Here is a 24910-nt window from a genome sequence, read left to right on the forward strand (position 1 = left end):
TTTTTAAAATTCTTTTTTTAGGTATGCCGTGTAAATACGAACACATAAACAAATAATGGGCTTTATCCAATACAACTGCAAAAGTGGACATATACCTATATCCATGTTGGAATACAAGGAATGCTTGATGTTATTTAAATAGCAGCAGTTTGCCGCTAAAATAGCCTAATGCTGTTTGTTTTCAATTTTCCAAATGAGAGGTAGGCATGTTCTTATTAAGCTGTAACTACTACTGTTGCAGTGTACTTGAAGTATTTGGAATTGAAAACAGCAGGTGTTGCTGTCATTTATGACTGACCATCTAAATCAGGAAAGGGAGGACTGTAGTTAATGTTAATGAGCTATACTTGCCAATGCAGAGACCACTGTGGAACTTCCTCCTCTGTATACTCACAGAGGCTTACTCTCTTCCTGACTGTCATAGATAGCCAGCTGAAGGAAAGCATTGCCATTTATAACAAGGAAACTTTCCGGTCTTTTTTTTTTCCACAGTCATACAGGAAAGATCATGTCTCCATTTTTGCGCATAAGTCTTTCTAATTTTGAAGTTGGACCGTACTTGCAAACTAATGGGGAGGCAACACAGAGACCCTATTGTGCTGTCATAGTAAAAGAAGCTATTGACACAGGTAAGCATATGTTGCAATGTCTTGTAATATGTTGCAATATGTATAATCAAGTTCACTATGTCCAATTCTGTATGTTAAAAAGAAAAATATGTTGCTTGTCTGAATATGCAAAATCATTTAAATTAAATGTGCCCAAGATTTAGTTTTTAAAATGATACAAGCTGGTATATTTTTATGCATTAAAGATCAAAGCTTAACATAGAGTTCTATGTAAAATGAAGTTCAAGGAAATGTAACAAGTATTATATACATTGATCTGATTATATATTTAAAAATGGACCTTTCCCCCCTTTCACTAAATTTCACTAAATTTCACATGAGCATTATACTATACATGTAAAATCATCCAACACTGTTTGCTTTTACTTACCTTTTTGTTTGTCCACTTCCTGGTTTCCCTGAAGGCATTGGTGATGTAGCTCCTTCCACACAGATGCCCACTTGGAAGGCGACACAAGTGCCTTGAGGGAGATCTTGTTCCTAAACTGCGAGATCTCGTCATACTTCACGTGTGCTAGCTAAAGTGCATGAAGTAAATGGCGCCTGGAACTTCCTCTACAGAACCGCCTGTAGAGGAAGCTCTGGGTGCCATTTTGGTACGTAGAGAAGTTGGAGGTCAGTGTGGGGGAGACGCTGTGTCGGTGTGTGGTTGTGCCATAGTAATTGAAGAGGCCACTGGTGTTCCTGCACGTGCATTAAGCTTGTTTTGACCACCTTAATCGGGTCAGAACAATCTGGTAGGCCTTTTATTTTACAGCACATGTTGTGGAGTTTTTCTCTTCAGGGCTTTCCAAGCTACCTTCTCACACTCTTCCCCTCGGTGATGCTTCCATCTGTAGAAGAACTGTGAAATACTGGCTAACTGGAAATATAATTTTCTTCTTTACCTTAAGAACTGTCATATCAACCCTATCTTTAGAGATTTAATTGCGTTTTTTACTTTGAATGAGTTTTTACAGCACTGCCACGATTTATGCACTTTGCACTTTATTTGGGAACATTAAAATATATATGTGGAATTTTCATGATTGTATATTCCACCATGGATATGCTGTATTAAACAAGCAAACAAATCCTGTTTGAAAAAGAAGCAGCTAGCACAAGGTAAAGAGATAGAACACCTTCAATGAACACCAGTATATAATGTGCAGCACTATTATCATAAATAAAACCAAAGGACATGATGTATAGATTATACACTTTAAAGAAGCAAATTAAAAAAGGCCCAGTAATTAATAGTGCTCATGTGCTGAGCAAAGTCCATAAAGGTGTAGGAAGTGCTTCAAACATCCAAAGGAAAGCTCCCAGAAATCCAGTAAAGACAGTAGTGAAGTTGTGTGCTTTCCAGAAGCCAATGACTCTCATACTACAGAGAAGCCAATAGCGCTTTATGGGAAAAATCCCAAAAATGCCCACGGTAGGTGTTGTTGCGAATGCATTCATCTGACTGTCAGTTTTAGCCTTGCAGCTTTCACAGGTGAAGAGTCTGAAGAGGTTATTGATGGTTGTATGGTACAGAGAACCAGTTAAAGGAATATATACATGAAGATCTAGTTCCTGTTTTTTGTGAGTTGAGCTGGAGTGAAGTCTGAGGATTTACTTGGATTGCAACACCTACCACGGGCATGTTTGGGATTTTTCCCTAAAGCGCTACTGGCTTCTCAGTAGTATGAGAGCCAGTGGGTTCTGCTAAGCATCCAACTTCACTTCTATCTTTACTGGGTTTCTGGTTGCTTTCCCTGGGAAATCTGGAGCACCTCCTACACCTATGGATTTTGCTGAGCACATGAGCACTGTTAATTACTGGACTTATTTTATTTTGGTTCTTTAAAGTGTATAATCTATAGATCATGTCCTTCAGTTTTATTTTTGATAATAGCGCTGCACATTATATGCTGAAATTTTGATCAGTGTATGGCCAATGTTAGTTCAGTTTTCTGCTAGACTTTCAGTATGTTTCAGTATTGCTACAAAAGAGGTTACTGTAATGCCAGTATAAGAAGGGGGCATGGCGTGAGCATGGTGCTGTCTGCACATTTCTAAACTGTGGTCTGTGCTAAACTCTCTAAATATACCCATATAGCCTCAATAACCCTAACCCAAACACAGCTTCAAAATGGGGAAAAAGGCAACAAGTTTGAACATTCCAAATGCACATACACATGTGTAGCAATTACTCTCGGCGGAGCTGCTGGTTTAAGCGGGCTTGTTACCTTCACTCTCGACACCCCTGCTTCACCGGCACCGGGTCTAGGGTTCTGTTGAGTTTACCTCTGGACGATAAACGCACCAACACTTGAGTACGTTTTCAATGCTTTATTGAACTAAGTAACGAAGGAAGTAGCAGGAAAGAGGCAGGAGGGAAGCTACAGGGAAGCTCAAATACCTTTCTTTAGGATTCTTGAGAACGTCCTTTAAAGTTGAATGTTGTAATCGGATGCAATCCCCTTGTGGGACACAATCTTTGCTCGCCTGGATAGGCCTCTTTCACTTGCTTAGCAGCCAGTACGTAGCACGAACAAAAGTCTTTGCCACAGACTTGCTTGAAATAAATCCATACAATCCTCTGCCACAGGATGTATTAAATTTTGCGGTGAATGTCAGACACAGTACTTGGACCTCTAAGCCAACCCGGCAGTACTATGCTGTAAAACTACTTTAGGATACGTCCGCCAACCGAGTCACCAGGCCCCTCTCCAGATAGGGTTGCCACATCATCCCTTTAATCCAGGACACACATTAATTACACAGGTTCTGTGGCTGATTTAGGTGGTAATTAAATTCACTTGGTGCCTTATCTGCATTAAATCAGCCACAGAACCTGTGTAATTAATGTGTCCTGGATTAAAGGGATGATGTGGCAACCCTATCTCCAGACCAGCGCTCTGCGTGATCCCTCCATGACGGGTCCTCCCCTGGGATCTTCTCGGTTGTCCAGCTTCTTCACTTTGGATAGACAGCTCAGGACCATTCCTCGGCTGCTGTGGTAGACCCCAGACATGCTTCTGGGCCCACCCACGCGCCGCAGCGGCGCGGGCCTCCGGAACGGAGGACCACGAGGTAGCACTCTAACGCATACCTGTCGGCCAGGAGGGCCAGCAGGTGGCTGAAAACGAACCCCAAAACATGGTGTCTGTCCCATAAATAGCCTCTCCCAGATTGCAACTCGGAGGACCACCTCCACCGAGTTGTCTCCGGGACAGAGGAGCACCCATACGCTTCATCACGTTGCCTTTCCAACACTAGCCAGTGGTAACAGCGACACCCACCGGCTCAGTGTGGAACCACACCAGGGCCGATCCTAGGGTCACAGACGCCTGGGTGCAGAAATATTTCTGGCGCCCCCACGTGGGTGTGGTCATCTTACCAACTCCTCCCCTCTACAAATGTTACTATGGCAATGACTCAAACACAGAGATGCTCCCCTAAGAAGTCTTCATTACCCTAGGATCTTCCCATGATCTTTTAACAATAAAGAAAATACAGGAAGAGTGTACACTAAAGAGACCTGGAGGGGAGTCTCTCTGATGCACACAGAGGGCTGTCTGTTAGAGAGTCTGTTAGAAAGAGCCCCAGACATAATACAGGAGATGGTCAGAGACTGTAGACATGATACAAGAGACGGTCAGAGACTGCAATCATAGTAGAGGAGATGGTCAGAAACTGCAATCATAGTACAGGAGATGTTCAGAGACTGCAGACATGTTATAAGTGATGGTCAGAGACTGCAATCATAGTACAGGAGATGGTCAGAGACTGCAGACATAATACAGAAGATGGTCAGAGACTGCAGACATGTTACAGGAGATGGTCAGAGACTGCAGAAATACTACAGGAGATGGTCAGAGACTGCAGACATACTACAGGAGATGGTCAGAGACTGCAGACATACTACAGGAGATGGTCAGAGACTGCAGACATACTACAGGAGATGGTCAGAGACTGCAGACATACTACAGGAGATGGTCAGAGACTGCAGACATACTACAGGAGATGGTCAGAGACTGGAGATATAATACAGGAGATGGTCAGAGACTGCAGACATAGTACAGGAGACAGTCAGAGAATGCAGACATGATACAAGAGATGGTCAGAGACTGCAGACATAGTACAGGAGATGATCAGAGAATGCAGACATGATACAAGAGATGGTCAGAGACTGCAGACATAGTACAGGAGATGATCAGAGACTGCAGACATAGTACAGGAGATGACCAGAGACTGCAGACATGATACAAGAGATGGTCAGAGACTGCAGTTCCTATGGACGTTAGTAGATAATGGCCGATCGGCCCTCTCACCTGACCCAGCGATACAGCAACAACGGTTCCTCTGATCAGGAGTCAGCTCACTCTGAATTGCCCGTGGCAAGTCCGCTGAGTAGCACCCAGATCTGTATTCTGGCAATGACTCCATTCCTTTCTCCGCCAGGGATGGCGCCAGGCTGTGTGGCTTTCCCTCTGGTGGCACAGGTCAGCGGGGTTCTCTCCCTGATGGTGTTCCCTCAGCACTATCCTCTCCCTCTGGAGTCCTGGGTGTACTTCCCTGAAAGCTTTCCTGGACTCCTGGCTCTCTCTCTCTCTCCCATTCAGCTGAGCATGCTGTGTGGGCTAAAGTTTCCGTGTTACAGTGGAGCTGCCAGTCCTCGGCACTACATGTCCCACAATCCTCCTCTTTGCTTCTTTTTTTTTTCTTCCCTGGCCGATATGAAGGCGGGGGGAAGAAACATAGTGCGCCGCTGAACCACACGCAACATCAGCCAAGCTGGAACAGAGGCAAATCTAACTCCCCTAACGAGCAATTTACTAAATTTACCTATCAGTTGGTAGATCATAAATCTACCAGCGCTACATACTCCCCCCACTACAATAGACGTTGTCCCCAACGTCTGTCCAAAAATAATGATAATAACTCCCAAGCCTGGGAGTAGGTATTTGAGCTTAAAACTTGGATTAGATAGAGAAGAAGGAAAGACAGTGGAAAGACATTATGAGATTAACATCTATAAAACAATATGTTCACGTCCGTAAACAAAACCATCCTATGACTGCATGTAGCAATTACTCTCAGCGGAGCTGATGGCATGTGTACCAACGCTACACATGCCATTATGGAGCTTTGAGAATGAGACCTATCAAACTAGAATTCAAACAGAAATTTGCTACTGTATATAAATTTGAGGACCGAAAAAAAACACAACAGGAGCAATTATCTGTGGATCTACAGCCTATCTGAGGCTTCACAAGAGGAGGGCTTAGTGGACATGATCAGGGGAATTTTGAATTTCCTTTTGGGCAGGGCAGTCACTTCTCACTTGTGTCTTGATATGGTACACAGAGACCAAAAACTTTGTAGCCTAACGTAGACTCCCCTAAAGATGTAACTGTCCGCTTTCACTATTATGAATAAAAGGCAATGAAGAAACTGCAGAACTCCTCTGCAATTGATTTTGATGAGTTGGCACTGCAATTATTCCTGGACCTGGCTTCCAGGATGCTGAACTGCCAAAGACCACTTGAACCATTCCTAGACCAACTGCGGTACTCCAACATCCAATATTGCTGGGGATTCCCAGCTTGCCTTATAGCGAGAAGAAATGGACACCCAGCTATCCTAAGATTCCCTGAAGACCTTCAAGACGTTTGCAGCAAACTTGATCCTCTCCCATGCTCCCTCCCAATAAAAATCTACTACACATACTGGCTGAAATCTTTCAGAAAGATGTAGTGGCAGCAATTTCTATCACAACCGATGGGCTCTCTTTGCTATACTATAAAAGGTTCCAGGAACAATTAACCATCCACTTCTGCACTTTTGCAAACTCCATTGGAAAAGGAGCAGAAATACACCCTGAATCCTTGTCACTGCATATCACCTTGCTTCCAAAAGGAAGAAAAAGACCCTGCATCATGTACATGCTATTGATTGGTATCTATATTTATGACTACCTGGATCTCTGCAGATAATGTAGGATTCATCCCTGGTAGGGGGGTGAGGAAAATTGTCCTGAGAACTTGCTCCTAATCCATATAGCCAGACCCCAACATTACCCAGTTCTCCATCTGTCCATTTTTGCTAAGAAAAGAGTATGATAGGGCGGACTTGAGGTAATTGCTTGCAACCGTCGAACATTTGGGCATCATCCCAAAAATGTACACCTAGATTAAAACAATAAAACATCCCAACAGCCAGGGTACTCATAAACAGAACATTGTACAAACCATTCTGTCTTTATAATGGAACATGCCAAGGGTGCCCATTATCACCCCTATTATTCATGCTATCTCTTGAACCACTCCTAGCCATGCTTCATCTAAACCCTAAAATGCAGGGGATTAAAATGGTGGATAAAGAACACAAAGTGGTAGAGCAAAAAATTCAAGACTCGCCCTACCATTTATCCTAAAAAAGAGCTAAGACAGTGCGGTGACATTTCCAACTTAAGGATTAAGCTGACTCATTCAGAAATGTTACATATTACAGTACATAGAATGTAGAACCCCCAGTCCATTTGTGTGCCTAGATGAGGGACTCAGATATTTAAGGAATAACCTCCTCCATTACAGACTTTTATTAGGACAGCAACATTTTCTCACGTATTCATTAACATGGCTCAGCAGCAGAAATGCTATAAAAGTGATGATCTTATGGAAAATCCTGTACATTTTTAAAATGTTCTCTATAGGAAAAGCCCTAGCTTATTTCAGATCACTCTTCACCTTGGTTTCTCACTTAGTGTGGAAGTGTCAACTATTCCATACTCAATACATACAAAACTTAAACTAGAGGGTGGATTGGCTCAACTTGGATTACCCAAGTTCAAAAAGTATTATATGGCCTCCATCCTGCCTCATATTGTTTATTGAGTCCATAATGTCTCACACACAAGCTGGATGTCATTAGAAAAACACGCAAATAGACCCAGAGATTGGGATAACGAAACAATTCAGATCCCTTACTAAGTACTTCGTTCCAATAACCACCAACCTACATCTTTTACCTCATACACCAACTGACTTCTTCCCTCCTGGCAAAACAGACCAGAATTTCTTAACTTGACTAAAGCTCTTACCTTTTGACTTAAAGATGTCTTGAGAAACTTTGTCCTAATGCCCTGAACACACGACCGGTTTTGCCGTCGGAATAAAGGTTTTTCCGACGGAGTTCAAACGGAATTCTGCTCAAGCTGTCTTGCATACACACGGTCACACCAAATTCCGACCATCCAGAACGCGGTGACGTACAACACATACAACGGGACTAGAAAACGGAAGTTCAATAGCCAGTAGCCAATAGCTTCCGTCTCGTACTTGCTTCAGAGCATGCGTTGTTTTTGGTGCGTCGGAACAGCATATAGACGAGCGGTTTTTCCGATAGTAAATTGTTCTGTCGGAAAAATATAGAACATGTTCTCTATCTAAGTTCGTCTGAATTTTCGACAGAAAAAGTCCAATGGGGCATACACACGGTCGGAATATACAATGAAAAGCTCCCATCGGACTCTCTCTGTTGGACATTCCGCTCGTGTGTACGCGGCATAAGACCTCTCCAAAACCTTTGCATCAAATGGGACTCCTCTAACAGGGACTTTTGGAGGTACCGAAAGCGTACGTACTTCAAATTAGTTTTACCTAAAGCTCTCTGCTCAGTGGATGACCTCTACCCTTTTAAAATCTCCTTTATGCACAAGATACCTCCACTCACTGTGTTTCACAATTATACAAGACTATGCTATCTTTCTTTAAGCTCTTAGAAAGATAATATTATATCCATTCAAAAGTCCATATCATCTGTCTCATACGCCATTTGTTGGAGAGGCTGTCAAACCCTGGGCACTTTTGCCCACGCCTAGTGAAACTGCAGACATATAGGACAGATATCTTACACTTTTTTTTTAACGACCAGAAAGTTTGATTGTCTTCCCCCTCTGTCCCACAGCCCTGCTGTACTGAAAAAAATTCAGCAGGCAGCTATAAAGACAAATTTACCTATAATTGTAGATATTAAAAACTCAATTTTTGTTTAAAGTGCACTTGTCCCCCGACTATAAAGGTTAAACTATTTCCATATTTTTAACAAGCAGTAAGGGCTCCATTCACACTACGTCGTTGGAGTAAAGCACATGTTAGTGGATCTTGTGTCAATGCATATTAATTGGGTTGCTGAGATAAAGTTTATGTATTATTGCAACAGCATAGTGTGAATAAGTCCGAAAAGAGTTTTATAACAAGCCATTCTTGAACTCACTAGGTCTGCATTCACACTGGCATTCACAAACCAGTGATTATATTTATTTCTAGGACATTTCTCAATATATAATCACACTGTGTGTTTACCTGTGTTTTTATGTGTGCAGTTTAGATGCGTTGAAAGAAAACAGAATTCAGTGCATCCAGGGGCGTAGATACTCTGGAGTCCAGGAGTAGATACTCTGAATACATCTAAATACATGTAAACGTAGGTAAATGTGTGTAAACACATTTGTGAGCAGGAGAACTTGATCTGGACACATAAAGCTTGTTTATACTTCCTAATTAATTTCTCTTTTATTTAAATTGCCAAAACTCAGTATAGCTAGTATGAATTTAGCCTATACTCAAAGATCACAACAAATACTGTTGAGTCGGGTTTCAAGACAGGAGGCATAACTAGAACCTTCAGGGCCCTGGTGCAAGAAACCATAAAGCTGACCTGACCCGAGCCCGGGGCCCTTCCCACTGATCCTGGGGGCCTTTACTTCTGTTGTGGGGGCCCATTATTACGCTCCCACAGCAGGAACTCACCCTGCCCCTTCCTGGCCAACTTCCCGCCCCCAACCCCACCATAGTAAATTTCGGCCAAATAATGGGTGTAGTCAAGGCTCAGAACTGCACCTTGCAGAAGGCGCAAGGTTCAGGAATGTGTACCATACAGTACAGGGCTCAGGAGTGCGTGTCACACAAGGCGCATGAAAAAAATAGGAAAGTACTTACAATTGATGCAAAGCATCCCTTGTGCTGTTCACTGCTGTTCTAGAAATTTAAAGTCCTTTGCCCCCTTGGCCCTATCAATCCCCACAGCACCAGAAGATCACAGCTGTGGGGTTATATGCACACAGAATATAGACAGAGAGCTAATAGAGAGCTTGCTGTTCCCCAGCAAATTTCCCTGGTTCTCCCCAAGGAAAATCCCCCTTCCTTCAAGTGTCCCCCCCAAAACTAACTACCTAAATAACCTCTGCACTCTTCTTGGCCTACCTCTGCGCTCCCCATCCATAACTCACCTATGCGACTCTCATCCACAGTTCACCTTTTCTCCGCCCTTACCACAGTTCACCTTTGTAGCCCCTATGAACATCTTACCTTTGCACTCCTCAGTTCACAGCCTACACCCCAAGTCCACAACTCACCTCAAATCCTCAAGCTTCCTATAGCCGTCTCTCTGAACTATGCCCCCCCATAGCTTTTTCGCCTCTGCAGAAATACCCTCATAGCATCCACGGCCCTTTCTCCTCTTCATGCGTATATGTGAAAAAGGGTGCGCTCACTGTAAATACTGATAACAATTTATATCACATTAAATTCATATATACACAGTGATTCAAATTTCCACAATTTAGAATAAAAAAAAAAACTAAATTCAAAACCAAAACCAAAAAAAGTCTATCATTACTATACAATATTAGTCACCATCCGCGGAGGGGAGCACGGATTGCACCGATTTTGTTTATAGCACTTGGCATTACAGCACTTTAATACCCCATTGGGAATATCACTGATATTGATGGACTTTTTTTGGTTTTTAATTTAGATTTTTTTAAATCATGATTTTGGTCATTTGAATCACTGTATATGAGTTTAATGTGATGTATATTGTTATCAATATTCACAGTGAGAGCGCCCTTTTTTACATATAATTCATATATAATTTTTCACAAATTGGTACATAGGAGTACACCCCTCACATTTTTGTAAATATTTTATTATATCTTTTCATGCGACAACACTGAAGAAATTATACTTAGTAGTGAGTGTACAGCTCTTATAACAGTGTGAATTTGCTGTCCCCTCAAAATAACTCAACACACAGCCATTAATGTCTAAACTGCTGGCAACAAAAGTGAGTACACCCCTAAATGAAAATGTTCAAATTGGGCCCAAAGTGTCAATATTTTGTGTGGCCACCATTATTTTCCAGCACTGCCTTAACCCTCTGGGGCATGGAGTTCACCAGAGCTTCACAGGTTGCCACTGGAGTCCTCTTCCACTCCTCCACAATGACATCACAGGGCTGGTGGATGTTAGAAACTTTGCGCTCCTCCACCTTCCGTTTGAGGATGCCCCACAGATGCTCAATAGGGTTTAGGTCTGGAGTCATGCTTGGCCATTCCATCACCTTTACCCTCAGCTTCTTTAGCAAGGCAGTGGTCGTCTTGGAGGTGTGTTTGGGGTCGTTATCATGTTGGAATACTGCCCTGCGGCCCGATCTCCAAAGGGAGGGGATCATGTTTAGCTTCAGTATGTCACAGTATATGTTGGCATTCATGGTTCCCTCAATGAACTGTAGCTCCCCAGTTCTGGCAGCACTCATGCAGCCCCAGACCATGACACTCCCACCACCATGCTTGACTGTAGGCAAGACACACTTGTACTCCTCACCTGGTTGCTACCACACACGCTTGACACCATCTGAACCAAATAAGTTTATCTTGGTCTCATCAGACCACAGGACATGGTTCCAGTAATCCATGTCCTTAGTCTGCTAGTCTTCAGCAAACTGTTTGCAGGCTTTCTTGTGCATCATCTTTAGAAGAGGCTTCCTTCTGGGACAACAGCTTTGCAGACCAATTTGATGCAATGTGCAGCATATGGTCTGGGCACTGACAGGTTGACCCCTCACCCCTTCAACCTCTGCAGCAATGCTGGCAGCACTCATAAGTTTATTTTCCAAAGTCAACCTCTGGATATGACGCTGAGCACATGCACTCATCTTCTTTGGTCGACCATGGCGAGGCCTGTTCTGAGTGGAACCTGTCCTGTTAAACCGCTGTATGGTCTTGGCCACCGTGCTGCAGCTCAGTTTTAGGGTCTTCCCAATCTTCTTATAGACTAGGCCATCTTTATGTAGAGCACCAATTCTTTTTTTCAGACCCTCAGAAAGTTATTTGCCATGAGGTGCCGCGTAGAACTTCCAGTGACCAGTATGAGAGAGTGAGAGCAATAAGAAACCAAATTTAACACACCTGCTCCCCATTCACATCTGAGACCTTGTAACACTAACAAGTCACATGACACTGGGGAGGGAAAATATCTAATTGGGCCCAATTTGAACATTTTTACTCACTTTTGTTGCCAGCGGTTTAGACATTAATGGCTGTGTGTTGAGTTATTTTGAGGGGACATCAAATGTACACTGTAATACAAGCTGCACACTCACTGCTTTACACTGTAGCAAAGTGTCATTTCTTCAGTGTTGTCACATGAAAATATATAATAAAATATTTACAAAAATGTGAGGGGTGTACTCACTTCTGTGAGGTCCTGTATATATTTTTAGTTGGTTGATGCACTACACCCATTAGCACAGGGTATATGTGTATACGTACACACATATTTATAGTTTTCCCCTCTTCAGACATGCGGCCAGCGCCACTCACCCGGTATGTGCAGACACAGAACTGATTTGAGCAGCTCCGCCAATTGGAACTGTAGCACAGAGCCGAGGAGGCATTTCAGAGAGCTGCATTTGGCTCTGTGCTACGAGGGTTGACAGGTTGCAGATGACAGGGCTGCCGGAGGTGGCAGAACAGAGAACGCCAGGGCCCGGTCGCAGGGCCCGGTCGCAAGTGCAACCTTTGCAACCCTGGTAATTCCGCCACTGCTTCACTGCTTCAGACTAAATAAACTACTGTTTATTTACAATAAAAGGCTGACAGGCTGCCTGTTCATCATGTATATGTTCAGGGTATTTTTGGCTCTTTTAAGCACTTAAAAGAAACATAACTTTGAACTGGATAACCATAATTTTTAGAGGTACCTCACTCTTCGACACATTGTCCAGGCCCAACTGGGAACATAAACCTAAATATACTGGCCTCTCCTCTTAAAAGTATTCTAAGCACAATGGATATTCCTAAACAAGTGACAATTCTGTACAGTTCTCCGACAACACACCCCTGCTCCTTTTGACAAACGTTGTGAACTAGAGACTTTACATCCTTAACCAAAGAAGACTTTGAGGACTTGGCGGAAACTTTTTTCTCCACGGTTTTGTTGTCGGAATGTCCGATCGTGTGTACGCGGCATTACTGTTCCTCTACAACACCAACAGATGCGGTGCATATCTTTTGGTCTTGTGTTCAAATATCACGTAACTGGCAAAAAAAACACCAGCTATTGATAAAGACTTTAAGCCTCACACCCTGGAATTCTCCCTCCTGGCTATATTAACGAGTCATATTAGGGACAAAAACCTCAAACAACTAATACAACTACTGCTTTTTTTACCAGAAAGATATTCTAAATAACTTATAATTAGATTAGATAACTAAAATGGAAGGACCCAACAAAGCAGGGCTCAAAGCGGAACTTCACTTTCCCGATCAACATTGATTATTTTTAAACAAAAAGTCATGCAGCGCTACATGACTTTTTGTGTATTTTTGATTTCACAGTTTATCTGACTGCTTTTTTGCTAGCGGCTTTTGTTCACTATTCCTTATTTATTTATCTAACTTTGTCAGTGCGTTTTCTCCCCACTTGCACATTAATTATTTTAATCCTTATGCTGCTAGCATTAGTAAATAAAAAAGAATATGATATTTACTTGTTTTAAACTTTTTTGTTTACATTTCTTCAGTTACTTTTTGTTTCTTGCCTAGGCAAGTGATGTCATACATCCCAGGAGTCTTCAGGAGGGTCCACAACTTGGTTTCTTTTTTCTTTTTAAGTAACCCAGGGGTCTTCAGGAGAGGAGGGTTTTTCTCAGCTAAGCACACTCTCCTGCATGCATGCTTGAGCTAAGGGCAGATGGATTCCACAGAGTAAATGCTACATGAATCATTTGCCCTTACTCAAGATAGCCATGGCCAGAAATACTAGGGGGTTGTTTTTCAAAGTGATTTCTCAACAAAATAAAGTATGAAGAATATTGAATATTAAAAATTAAAGCGGAGGTCCTGCTGAATTTTTTTTTTTTTTTAAAGTCAGCAGCTACAAATACTGCAGCTGCTGACTTTTAAAATATGGACACTTACCTGTCCAGGGCGCCGCGATGTCAGCACCCTAAGCCGATCTGTCCCTTGGCTCTCGGGTGGAGGCGCCGCCATCTTCGGTAAGGGAATCAGGAAGTGAAGCCTTGAGGCTTCACAGCCTAGTTCCCTACTGCGCATGCGCGAGTCAAGCTGCGCGATCCCACGGGTACCCGCGCATACCTCTGCCCGGAAGTGGGGGGAAATAGCTGGAAAATAGCTTGAAAAAATGTGGGGACTGTGTTTAATAACAGTTCCAGCCCTGGTATACATTTTGATTCAACTTCATTTGGACTTTGTACTAGGAAGCACTGAAAGTGTGTTAATGTACTATGACCTTTACATATTTTTACATATTACATATTTTACATATACATATTTTTTCCCTTTTTTTTCCTTATTTGGGAGGAACAGGAAGAGTCCAGTGTATGAATGCATTTGAGTGCACAAAAGTTCACACATAAGCCTGTTATGGCTGTTATGTTTTCTTTTTGATCTGGTTTGCTTCGTACTGAAAATATTCATAATTAGAACACCTAAAAAAAAATAAAAAATAAAGATTCTGTTCTAGAAAATCTTACTGCATGTATTGCGAACTCTGAAAACGAATTTGTTCATAATACTTATACATAGAGATATGAATGAGGGCTTGTTTTAAAGTGCTTTTACTGTTTGGTAATATCAGCTTTTAAGATACTCTAGATAATCATTAATTGGTGCATGATATGTCATCAGGACGGTACAATGTGGCAATCACATTTTTTTCAGTAAATGTAAACATGGAAACAATATGGGTGAAACTAGAAAGAAAGTAATGCCTCTCCTGATTGAGATATCAGACATTAACAGACATCTATCATATAATATAAAAATCAGGTTAGGGGAATAGTACATGATCCTAAAGGATAAGAAAGAAGAGAAAGTAGAGCCTTGGAGCAACGAGAAGGGAGAGTGGGAGGCAGGTAAAGGTATGGGGGGGGGGGTGGAGGAGTAATAGAACTTTTTTTTTTACTCTAAAAGGAAAATGTTGACATGTGCTTTCAATAGTGCACATGGCAAGCTAGGGCAGGACTGTATTTTATATTAATTTTATAATCATTAATGTACAATCTAGGTGTAGGAAACTTGATCGCTATGTGTGTGGATATCTGGGCATGTATGAGGGCCCACAATGCAAAGATACCATAATGATTTACCCGTTTTGGTTCATTTGCTTTAGTACAGTGTCTGTCATTTGTTTATACTTTAATTCCTACTAGGACTTACCTGAACCATTATGAACATCAATTATGCTTATTCTTCTATACAGAGAATGGAAAGATCTATGTCCAGAAAAAGCCGACCATGTACCCTCCATGGGAGAGCACATTTGATGCTCATATTAATAAGGGAAGAGTCATGCATATTATTGTGAAGGGCAAATCAGAGGGTGTGACATCAGAGACCACAATTGAACTGAATTCATTAGCTGAACGATGTAAAAAGAACAGCGGGAAGATGGAGATATGGGTAAGATCTATATTTTTTTCATTCATATTTTACATTCATATATTTGGAAACATGTCACAGGACTTGCCAAATTAAAAATGAAAGTGTTATTAACCCTAAACAATAAAATCAGTCTTTATATGCAGTAAAGCATGCTTGTTATACTCACTGTGGAACCTAAGGGGTTAATCCAGGTTCACACTAGTGCGATGCCAGACATCGCATGTGATTCGCACCGCATTGCTGTTCAGATCACATGCGCTGTCTATGCGATGCAATTTCAGCCATACAATACAAACTGTATGGCTGAAATCGCATCACATTCGCACCAAAATGGTGCAGGACCCTTTTTTTGGTCTGCACTGGAATCGGATGGGTGTTCACACTTATGCGATCCGATTCCTGCACCATTTCACAGTTTGCACTGCGATCTGCTGACCAATCTGGGGGTGTTGTTAACTTCACATTGAAACCCGCAACGGTTCGCAGATCTCAGCGTGAACCACTGTGCGATTCAGGTGCGATGAGGGAACCCGCACTGGATTCGCAAGGTTCTCGCATCGCACTAGTGTGAACCGGCACTTAATCCTCCACATTGTGTAAAAGGGCTGTTTGATCCTGTCTTCTTTGATCCTCCTATTCTTTTACTGTCACAAATCCACCTGCTAGTAGTGCAGAGCCTTGGGGGAACTCTGCACATGCTCAGTTTGGTGTGTATTGCTAGATAGATTTTTTTCTTTTGGGAGGGTGCATGTAATCACCACAGGGCCAATAAGCACTGCCCAGACAGAGGGTCAGGGGTCATGCAGCCTCATAGGACAGTCGGAGGAGAATGAAAACTCTTCCTACAAGCTTTAACCAGTGCTCAGCTGGACACTGATAGAAGTCACAAGCCTGCTATATACTGCTCATGAGAAAAGGTATTTAGCAGTTTACATTTACTAAAATAATTGCATTTCCATGTGCTATGTACTGTGGGAGACCAGATATAGTGAATGCAGGTTCCTGGGTTTAGTAACACTTTAATTGTCATTTAGTTTGAGCACAGAATGATGGAATACAAAATAGCATTGCCCCCTCCTGCTAACTGTGTATGCTGCACTGCTCACCATACACTGAAAGCAGGAGACAGCAAAGGAAGATATAAGCATACAATGTCTTTTTCATTCCTCTTTATCATCGAATAAGAGGAATTAGTTCTGCTAAAAGGGGTTGGCAGGGAAGAATTTTGCAAATAAACCACTACTGATGTATTAGAGAAAAATATAATTTGTACAAAGCAATACGGCTGCCCTCCCTGGCTGTCAAGTGTGTAGTTACAAATTCTAAGTACATGCTGTCTTTCCTGATTTGCATGCTAATTCCAGAATATTTTCAGAATATTTTCAGTGAGGGATAGCCAGCCAACTCATTTTTTCATAAGGAGGTCAGCAGTGGCAGGCTTAGTACTTCTCCCAGTACTAGAATGTATGTAAAAGAGATATGTAACTATTTACATTTTTAAAGAGCATGTAAGGATGTTCAGCATCATGAAAAAGGCAAATTCATGTTCACCTTTAATGTCCAATCGTGTGCAGATAAAAAGGTATACTGGAATTTGCTTTTCCCATGATTGGATAATGAAAGTGAATATTCACAAAATGTATTAAGTGAGAAGTAAAATCAATTGCTTGCCATTGCATGCTTAGCTTTAAATGATTACCATGGCAGTAAATACATGGTTTCATAGTTTAGTGTCTATCACATGGGTTCAGTTCCCAGTGAAACCAGGGTTTCTATAAGGGACAGACTCAATGGATCACTTGATATTTTATGTTTCTCACTCTTCTGTGTTTCTAAGTGACCTCTCTAATATCATACTTACGAACATTATGGTCCCAGATATAGGGACACTGTTAACTGTGCCCACTTTACGTGTGTTACCACTAAGAAAATGCATCTATATATTTGGAAGCAGCCCACGCATGGCCCTGATGCATACAATTAGTGCCTTGTGCAATGCCCAATTAACACCAATGAATGTCTTATGCAATAACTTAAATAAGGTTGATACTGTGATCCCAGGATATGGAGCAGGACACAGCATCAGCGAAAGAGAGGGCAATGGTGCGGGGCTATCCCAGCAAATCCGGGACAGTTGGCATGTATGCCCTATGTAATGTAAACAAATATGTAATGTCACAATCATACATTGAACAGAATGAAGCCATTAAGACTTGGCCAAAGTACATTTTTAGAGAAGTTCTGTCTTGAGGGAAGTATGGGGGCTGCAACTCATTCAGAAATGTTCATTGCCTTGATGTCATGCTGATTCTCTGATTTAGATATTTTTTGGTTTACTGGTCCAAAGCAAGTATGCAGCAAGTAATGTCAGGGAGAAGTCGGAATTTCTTATTTCCCTACTTGCTCCAGATCTGTGGTTGCTTTAAAGCAGTGGTTTCCAAAGTGCGGCCTGGGGGTTGGATATGGCCCTTTGCTTATCTTTATCTGGCTCTTGGGGCACTATTCTTCCCTCTGATAAAAGACACTATTTTCCCCACTGGCACCAACAATGGGGCATAAATTTTGCCACTGACGCCAACAATGGACCATTATTCCTCCCACTGACACTAGTGATGGGGCACTGTTCCTCCCACTGATACCAATGATGGTACACTATTTCTCCCATTGACCACAACCACGGGGCACTATTCCTCCCTCTGCCACCAACGATGGGGTACTATTCCTCCCACTGATACCAACATCGGGGCACTATTTCTCCCCTTAATACCAAAGATGGGGCATTGTTTAATCCCACTGATACCAAGACATCTTCTACTCCCACCGGCTCCCCTAAAGTCTGAAGGACAGTAAACCAGCCTTTGTTTAGAAAGTTTGGAGACCTCTGGTTTAAAGTATTGCAAGCAAACAATGAGCTAAGTTACCAGAATTTTTAGAAGAAGAATGTCCGCAATGGCTGAACATTTGTTTCTCTTGTGACAGGTTTTCCTTATTATCACCAGGAAGGGTGAATCACAAGAGTTATATTCATCGTGGAATACACTACATTTGTTCCAGCAGTTATTTTGTTCAACATTTTGTTGATCTTCAATTTCTGACTCACTAAATTCGAAGCAATGACTCATGAACTGATCATATCATAATAAAATGTGTTTTCCACAATTATCTTTCTTCAATAAATAAAATAAATAACTTTTAGCTGCTTAATAAATAAAAGCAACCTATAAAGTGATTCTGTTAGTGTATAGGATTGTTGAAATTTTGGTGGAATCCACGATCAGCAAAACTCAACTCGTGTTCGGAAAATAAAAACTTTTTTTTGCTTTCTGTACAGATAGAACTTAAACCACAAGGCAGAATGATAATGAATGCAAGATACTTCCTGGAACAGACAGGTAACACTATTTTCTGTTTATATGTACTTCTTCTTAACAAAATGCTTTGTGCTGTCACTTACCACACCACGTGCAGTCCAGTGCATTTTTTTCTGCATCAAAAACGCCTGGAAAGTAGGTTATATGGTTTCCAATGGCATAGTTCACACCAGTGCAGTCAGTTGCAGGGCTTTCCAGATCCAAAAAAAAAAGTAGTACACGCTGCATTTTTTCTGCACTGGACTGTACTGGAAGGCAGTAAAATGCATCAAAAAGCACTGGATCCTGCTACAGTGAAAAAAAAACTGTTAAAAAGAAAAAAAAAGCATCTGCAATGCATCCGGAAATGCATTAAAAATGCACCGGAACGCTCCAAAAATGAGTTACAAATGCGCATGCAGAGATGCATTCGGAACAGATCTGGAGTGTATTTTTGTGGTGTGAACCACCTGCTATCAAGCAGGAAATGTTGAAAGCATACACTGTAAAGCATATCTATGGTCAAAATGTAAAATCATACAGTGCCTTGAAAAAGTATTCATACCCCTTGAAATTTTCCACATTTTGTCATGTTACAACCAAAAATGTAAATGTATTTTATTGGGATTTTGTGTGATAGACCAACACAAAGTGGCACATAATTGTGAAGTGGAAGGAAAATGATGAATGGTTTCCAAGTTCTTCACAAATAAATATCTGAAAAGTGTGGCGTACATTTGTATTCAGAAAATGGATAAGTGGAATACCGCGCCAATCCGATAAGTCAAAACAGCAGCCAACACTACAATACGACTAAAACTGTGCAAAATGACTAAATGTTAAAAGTGTAGCGCCAAAGTGAAAACATACTATGTGTAGGGGTTTAGGACAGAGGGAGGTCAATACACATTTAAAGAGGCAAATAACCCCATCTAATCCCAAACTAGAAAAATAAGTATACTAATTAGTGAAGTGAATATAGGTGTAAAATCCAATACCACAACCTCTATAAACAAGTAAAATGCTCTTACTTTTTAGGAAAGGCACAAACAGTCATGAAAATGAATATATAGTGAAATATATCAACAAATTATTAACTCAAATGTCCACACTTTTTAGTAGTGAAAAAATATATAAATGGTGTCAAAAGTGTCCACAATGCTGGTGGGGGGGTATAACTCCCAGGTAAACCATAAAAACTAAATAAATTAGTCCATATGATGCATAGTGTAGTTGATCCAAATTGAATCCAAGGCAGGTAATATCACAGTAAAAAATCCAAATCAGAGTAAGGGGTAGAATACTCTTACCAACTTCGGTGGACTCACAGGCCGTTGGCGGTGAGTCAAATAGGCTTGTACAGTCTTAAGATGGATGACAGTGTAAGGATGGTTTGTACATCGGAAGATTTCCTCCTCAGATGGGGGGCCAGGAACCTGCCCGGAAGGTCTGCACGATCACCGTCTTTGTCAGCATGCATGGACCATATATAAAGAAAAAACAAGGAGCCTCCACATGGTGTAGATCCAAAAATTATTTTTTCAAATGCCATTTATTAGATCACTCAAGATCATCAACCAATCCATAAAAGGCTAAAAGTAATAGAATCGATTCAAATAATAAAAAATAGAAATAGAAACAATAAGCGTGGTGTGGGTGGCTGGGTACAGCAAGGAGACTTCACTAATTAGTATACTTATTTTTCTAGTTTGGGATTAGATGGGGTTATTTGCCTCTTTAAATGTGTATTGACCTCCCTCTGTCCTAAACCCCTACACATACATTTGTATTCAGCCCCCTTGAGTCAATACTTTGTAGAACCACCTTTCACTGCAATTAAAGCTGCAAGTATTTTTGGGGATGTCTCTAACAGCTTTACACATCCAGAGAGTGACATTTTTGCCCATTCTTCTTTGCAAAATAGTTGAAGCTCTGTCAAATTGGATGGAGAGTGACTGTGAACAGCAATTTTCAAGTCTTGCCACAGATTCTCAATTGGATTTAGGTCTGGACTTTGACTGGGCCATTCTAACACATGAATATGCTTTGATATAAACCATTTCATTTTAGCACTAGCTGTATGTTTAGGGTTGTTTCCCTGCTGCAAGGTAAACCTCCGCCCCAGTCTCAAGTCTTTTGAAGACTCCAATGCCGCGTACACACGGGCGGACTTTTCGACCGGACTGGTCCAACAGACTTTCCCGCAGACTTTCGACGGACTTCCGACGGACTTTATAACGAACGGACTTGCCTACACACGATCACACCAAAGTCCGACGGATTCGTACGTGATAACGTACACCGGACTTAAATAAGGAAGCTGATAGCCAGTAGCCAATAGCTGCCCTAGCGTCGGTTTTTGTCCGTCGGACTAGCATACAGACGAGCGGATTTCTTGGTCCGGCGGAGTTACGACGTAAAGATTTGAAGCATGTTCCAAATCTAAAGTCTGTCAGATTTGCGACTGGAAAAGTCAGCTGAAGGTCCGGTGAAGCCCACACACGACCGGATTGTTCGCCGGATTTGGCCAGTCGGCGTCCGTCGGACCAGTCCGGTCAAAAAGTCCGACCGTGTGTGCGCTGCATAACAGGTTTTCTTCTAAAGCCACATACACACGAGCGGAATGTCCGACAGAAAAAGTCCGATTGTGTGTATGCCTCATCAGACTTTTTTTTTCGAAAATTCTGACGGACCTAGAAATGGAACATGTTCTAAATATTTCCGACGGAATCAATTCCTATTGGTAAAACCGCTCGTCTGTATGCTGTTCCGACGGACCAAAAACGACACATTCTCTGAAGCAAGTATGAGACGGAAGCTATTGGCTACTGGCTATTGCACTTCCTTTTTCTAATCCTGTCGTACGTGTTGTACGTCACTGCATTCTGGACGGTCGGACTTTGGTCGGTTGGACTTTGGTTTGACCGTGTGTAGGCAAGACTGCTTGAATGGAATTCTGTTGGATTTCCGTCGGAGAAACCTTCGGAGTTTATTCAGGAAAACCGGTCGTGTGTACAGGGCATAAGATTGCCCTGTATTTGGCTCCATCCATCTTCCCATCAACCTTGACCAGCTTCCCTGTCCCTGCTGAAGAAAAGCATCCCCACAACATGATGCTGCCACCACTATGTTTCACGGTGGGAATTGTGTGTTCGGTGTGATGTGCAGTGTTATTTTTGCCACCACACAGCATTTTGCTTTTAGGCCAAAAAGCTCAATTTTGGTCTCATCTGACAGAGCACCTTCTTCCACATGTTTGCTGTGCCCCCCACATGGCTTCTTGCAAATGAAAACAGGACTTCTTATGGCTTTCTTTCAACAATGGCTTTCTTCTTGCCACACTTCCATAAAGGCCAGATTTGTGGAGTGCACGACTAATAGTTGTCCTGTGGACAGATTCTTCCACCTGAGCTGTGGGTCTCTGTAGCTCCTTCAAAGTTACCATGGGCCTCTTGGCTGCTTCTCCGATGAATGCTCTCCTTGCCTGGTCTGTCAGTTTAGGTGGACTGCCATTTCTTGGTAGGTTTGCAGTTGTGCCATACTCTTTCTATTTTTGAATGATGGATTGAACAGTGCTCCGTGAGAAGTTCAAAGCTTGGGATATTTTTTTATAACCTAACCCTGCTTTAAACTTCTCCACAACTTTATCCCTGACCTGTCTGATGCGTTCCTTGACCTTTATGATGCTGTTTGTTCACTAAGGTTCTCTAACAAACTTCCGAGGGCTTAATAGAACATCTGTTTTTATAATGACAATAAATTACACACAGGTGGACTCTATTTACTAATTAGGTGACTTTTGAAGGCAATTGGTTCCACTAGATTCTAGTTAGGGGTATCAGAGTAAAAGGGGCACGCCAGACTTTTTACATATTGATTTGTAAAAAAATGTTGAAAACTATTTATCATTTTCCTTCCACTTCACAATTATGTGCCACTTTGTGTTGGTCTATCGCATAAAACCCCAATAAAATACATTTACGATTTTGGTTGTAACATGACAAAATGTGGAAAATGTCAAGGGGTATGAATACTTTTTCTAGGCACTTTATAATAATTTCCACATCATATTTCAATTATTTCTAGCTTACTTCTATTAACCACTTGACCTCCATAAGATTTACCCTCCTTCATGACCAGGCCATTTTTTGCTATACGGCACTGCATTATTTTAACTGACAATTGTGCGGTCGTGCGACACTGTACCCAAATAAAATTTATGTCCTTTTTTTTGCACAAATAGAGCTTTCTTTTGGTGGCATTTTATTACCTCTGCATTTTTTATTTTTTGCGCTATAAACAAAAAAAGATTGACAATTTTGAAAAAACTATATTTTTTACTTTCTGCTATAAAACATATCTAATAAAAAAAATTGAAAAAAAAATCAAATTTCTTTATAAATTTAAGCCAATATGTATTCTGCTACATATTTTTGATTAAAAAAAATCCCACTAAGCGTATATTGATTGGTTTGCACAAAAGTTATAGCGTTTACAAACTATGGGATATTTTTATTTTTTATTCTTTTTATTTACCAGTAATGTGACAGTGACACTAATACAGTGATCAGTGCTAAAAAATATGCACTGTCACTGTACTAATGATGCTGGCTGGGAAGGGGTTAAACATCTAGGGTTATCAAAGGGTGAAATGTGTGCCTAGCCAGTGTATTGGGGTACACAGTGTGGTGCTTTTACTAGGGGAAGTAATCAATTTCATTCCCTGCTTTGCAGATAGACAGCACTCACAACATAAAAGGAGGTTTTTCAAGTAAGCTTATATTGGGTTGTCAATACTCTTATCTTTCCTTTAAGGAAGCGGCAATTACATTGGTATATAAGAGTACACAGGATGCCCCAAAATCTAGAGAACTTTATTATACAAATCTCCTGCTTAAAAGAGCTTCAGTGTTGCCCTGTAACTATAATAATTAAATCTTGTGATTTAGTTCAGTCCCTTTTATCTTGCTGCCCAAGTCAGAAGAGTGCCATACAGTACATATGACTTTGGTTACAACTTTCCCCAAATTGTCATAATTCAGTTTGTATGTATTTTGTCAGTTTGAATTTTTTTCTGTGCATTTTCTATACAGTTGTACTGTGCTGTCGTTCTTTATCATTACCAGGTCCTTTCCCTTTCACCCATATATCATACCCTGCTTTGGTTTGTGCCTTTGCCCTCCCATCTGTGCTTGGTCTCAGCAATCCATGAGGGTTCCTCTCCCTTTTATGCTTCCCTTAATTTTCTGATTTATATATTTGGCTTAGCCCTTGTAACCATGTTATTTGCCGTCCCTGTGCTTGTTTTTGGCTTCTTGTCTTTATTGATGAATCCAAACTTGTCAACTTTATCTGCACGTTCTGTCTGCTATCCTGTTAACAACCTTAGCCTGACCTCTGATGCCGGTTTTCATCTGGGTGCTACATACCCTGTCTGTGTTTCACCTGTCTGCTTGTGTATAGGGTATACTTCTATTGTTCTTTACTTTGCTTCAGTTTGTCTTTCTGGTGTCATCAGTAAAGAAATCCCAAAGGTTGCAATGTGTCATGCAGTTTGTCAACATCACTGTGAGGTGGAATCTATTGGAGATCAAGTACTTCTTATGCCCTGTATACACGATAGGATTTTCCGATAACAAATGTTGGATGTGAGCTCGTTGTCGGAAAGTCCGACCGTGTGTATGCTCCATAGAACATTTGTTGTCGGAATTTCTGCCAACAAATGTTTGAGATCAGGTTCTCAAATTTTCCGACAACAAAACTTGTTGTCAGAAATTCCGAGCCTGTGTACATAAGTCCGACGGACAAAAGTCCACGCATGCTCGGAATCAAGCAGCAGAGCCGCACTGGCTATTGAACTTCATTTTTCTCGGCTCGTCGCACGTTCTTGACGTTCGGAATTTCCAACAACATTTGTGTGACCGTGTGTATGCAAGACAAGTTTGAGCCAACATCCTGCAGAAAAAAATCCACTGTTTTGTTCTTGGAAAATCCTATTGTGTGTACAGGGCATTAGATTTCATGTCTTGACATAAACTCACACACAGTAGATGTAACACTTAGAACCTACACTAAATCAAATCCTGCAAGTTCAAATCTGACTTCTATACCTGTTCTGCTTCTGAATACTTCATTTAGATCATTTTATTGGGTTCCATTGTTGCTTTAAAAAATACTAAAGTCTGTAAGGGTAGGGGTATAGGGTGGTCGTC

General features: G+C 41.4%; 1 protein-coding gene across 1 annotated transcript in view; it reads left to right on the top strand.

Annotated features, from left to right (window-relative positions):
- Window positions 1-24910, top strand: part of PRKCQ (protein kinase C theta) — a 158787-nt gene that overhangs the window by 65518 nt on the left and 68359 nt on the right. Inside the window, exons 2-4 of the mRNA XM_073619371.1 lie at window positions 493-629; window positions 15167-15366; window positions 18680-18740. Coding sequence (XP_073475472.1) covers window positions 493-629; window positions 15167-15366; window positions 18680-18740 — 398 coding nt within the window. The remainder of the gene's footprint in view (window positions 1-492; window positions 630-15166; window positions 15367-18679; window positions 18741-24910) is intronic.

This window comes from Aquarana catesbeiana, linkage group LG03 (assembly GCF_042186555.1).
Source record: "Aquarana catesbeiana isolate 2022-GZ linkage group LG03, ASM4218655v1, whole genome shotgun sequence".
NCBI classification, from domain to species: Eukaryota; Metazoa; Chordata; class Amphibia; order Anura; family Ranidae; genus Aquarana; species Aquarana catesbeiana.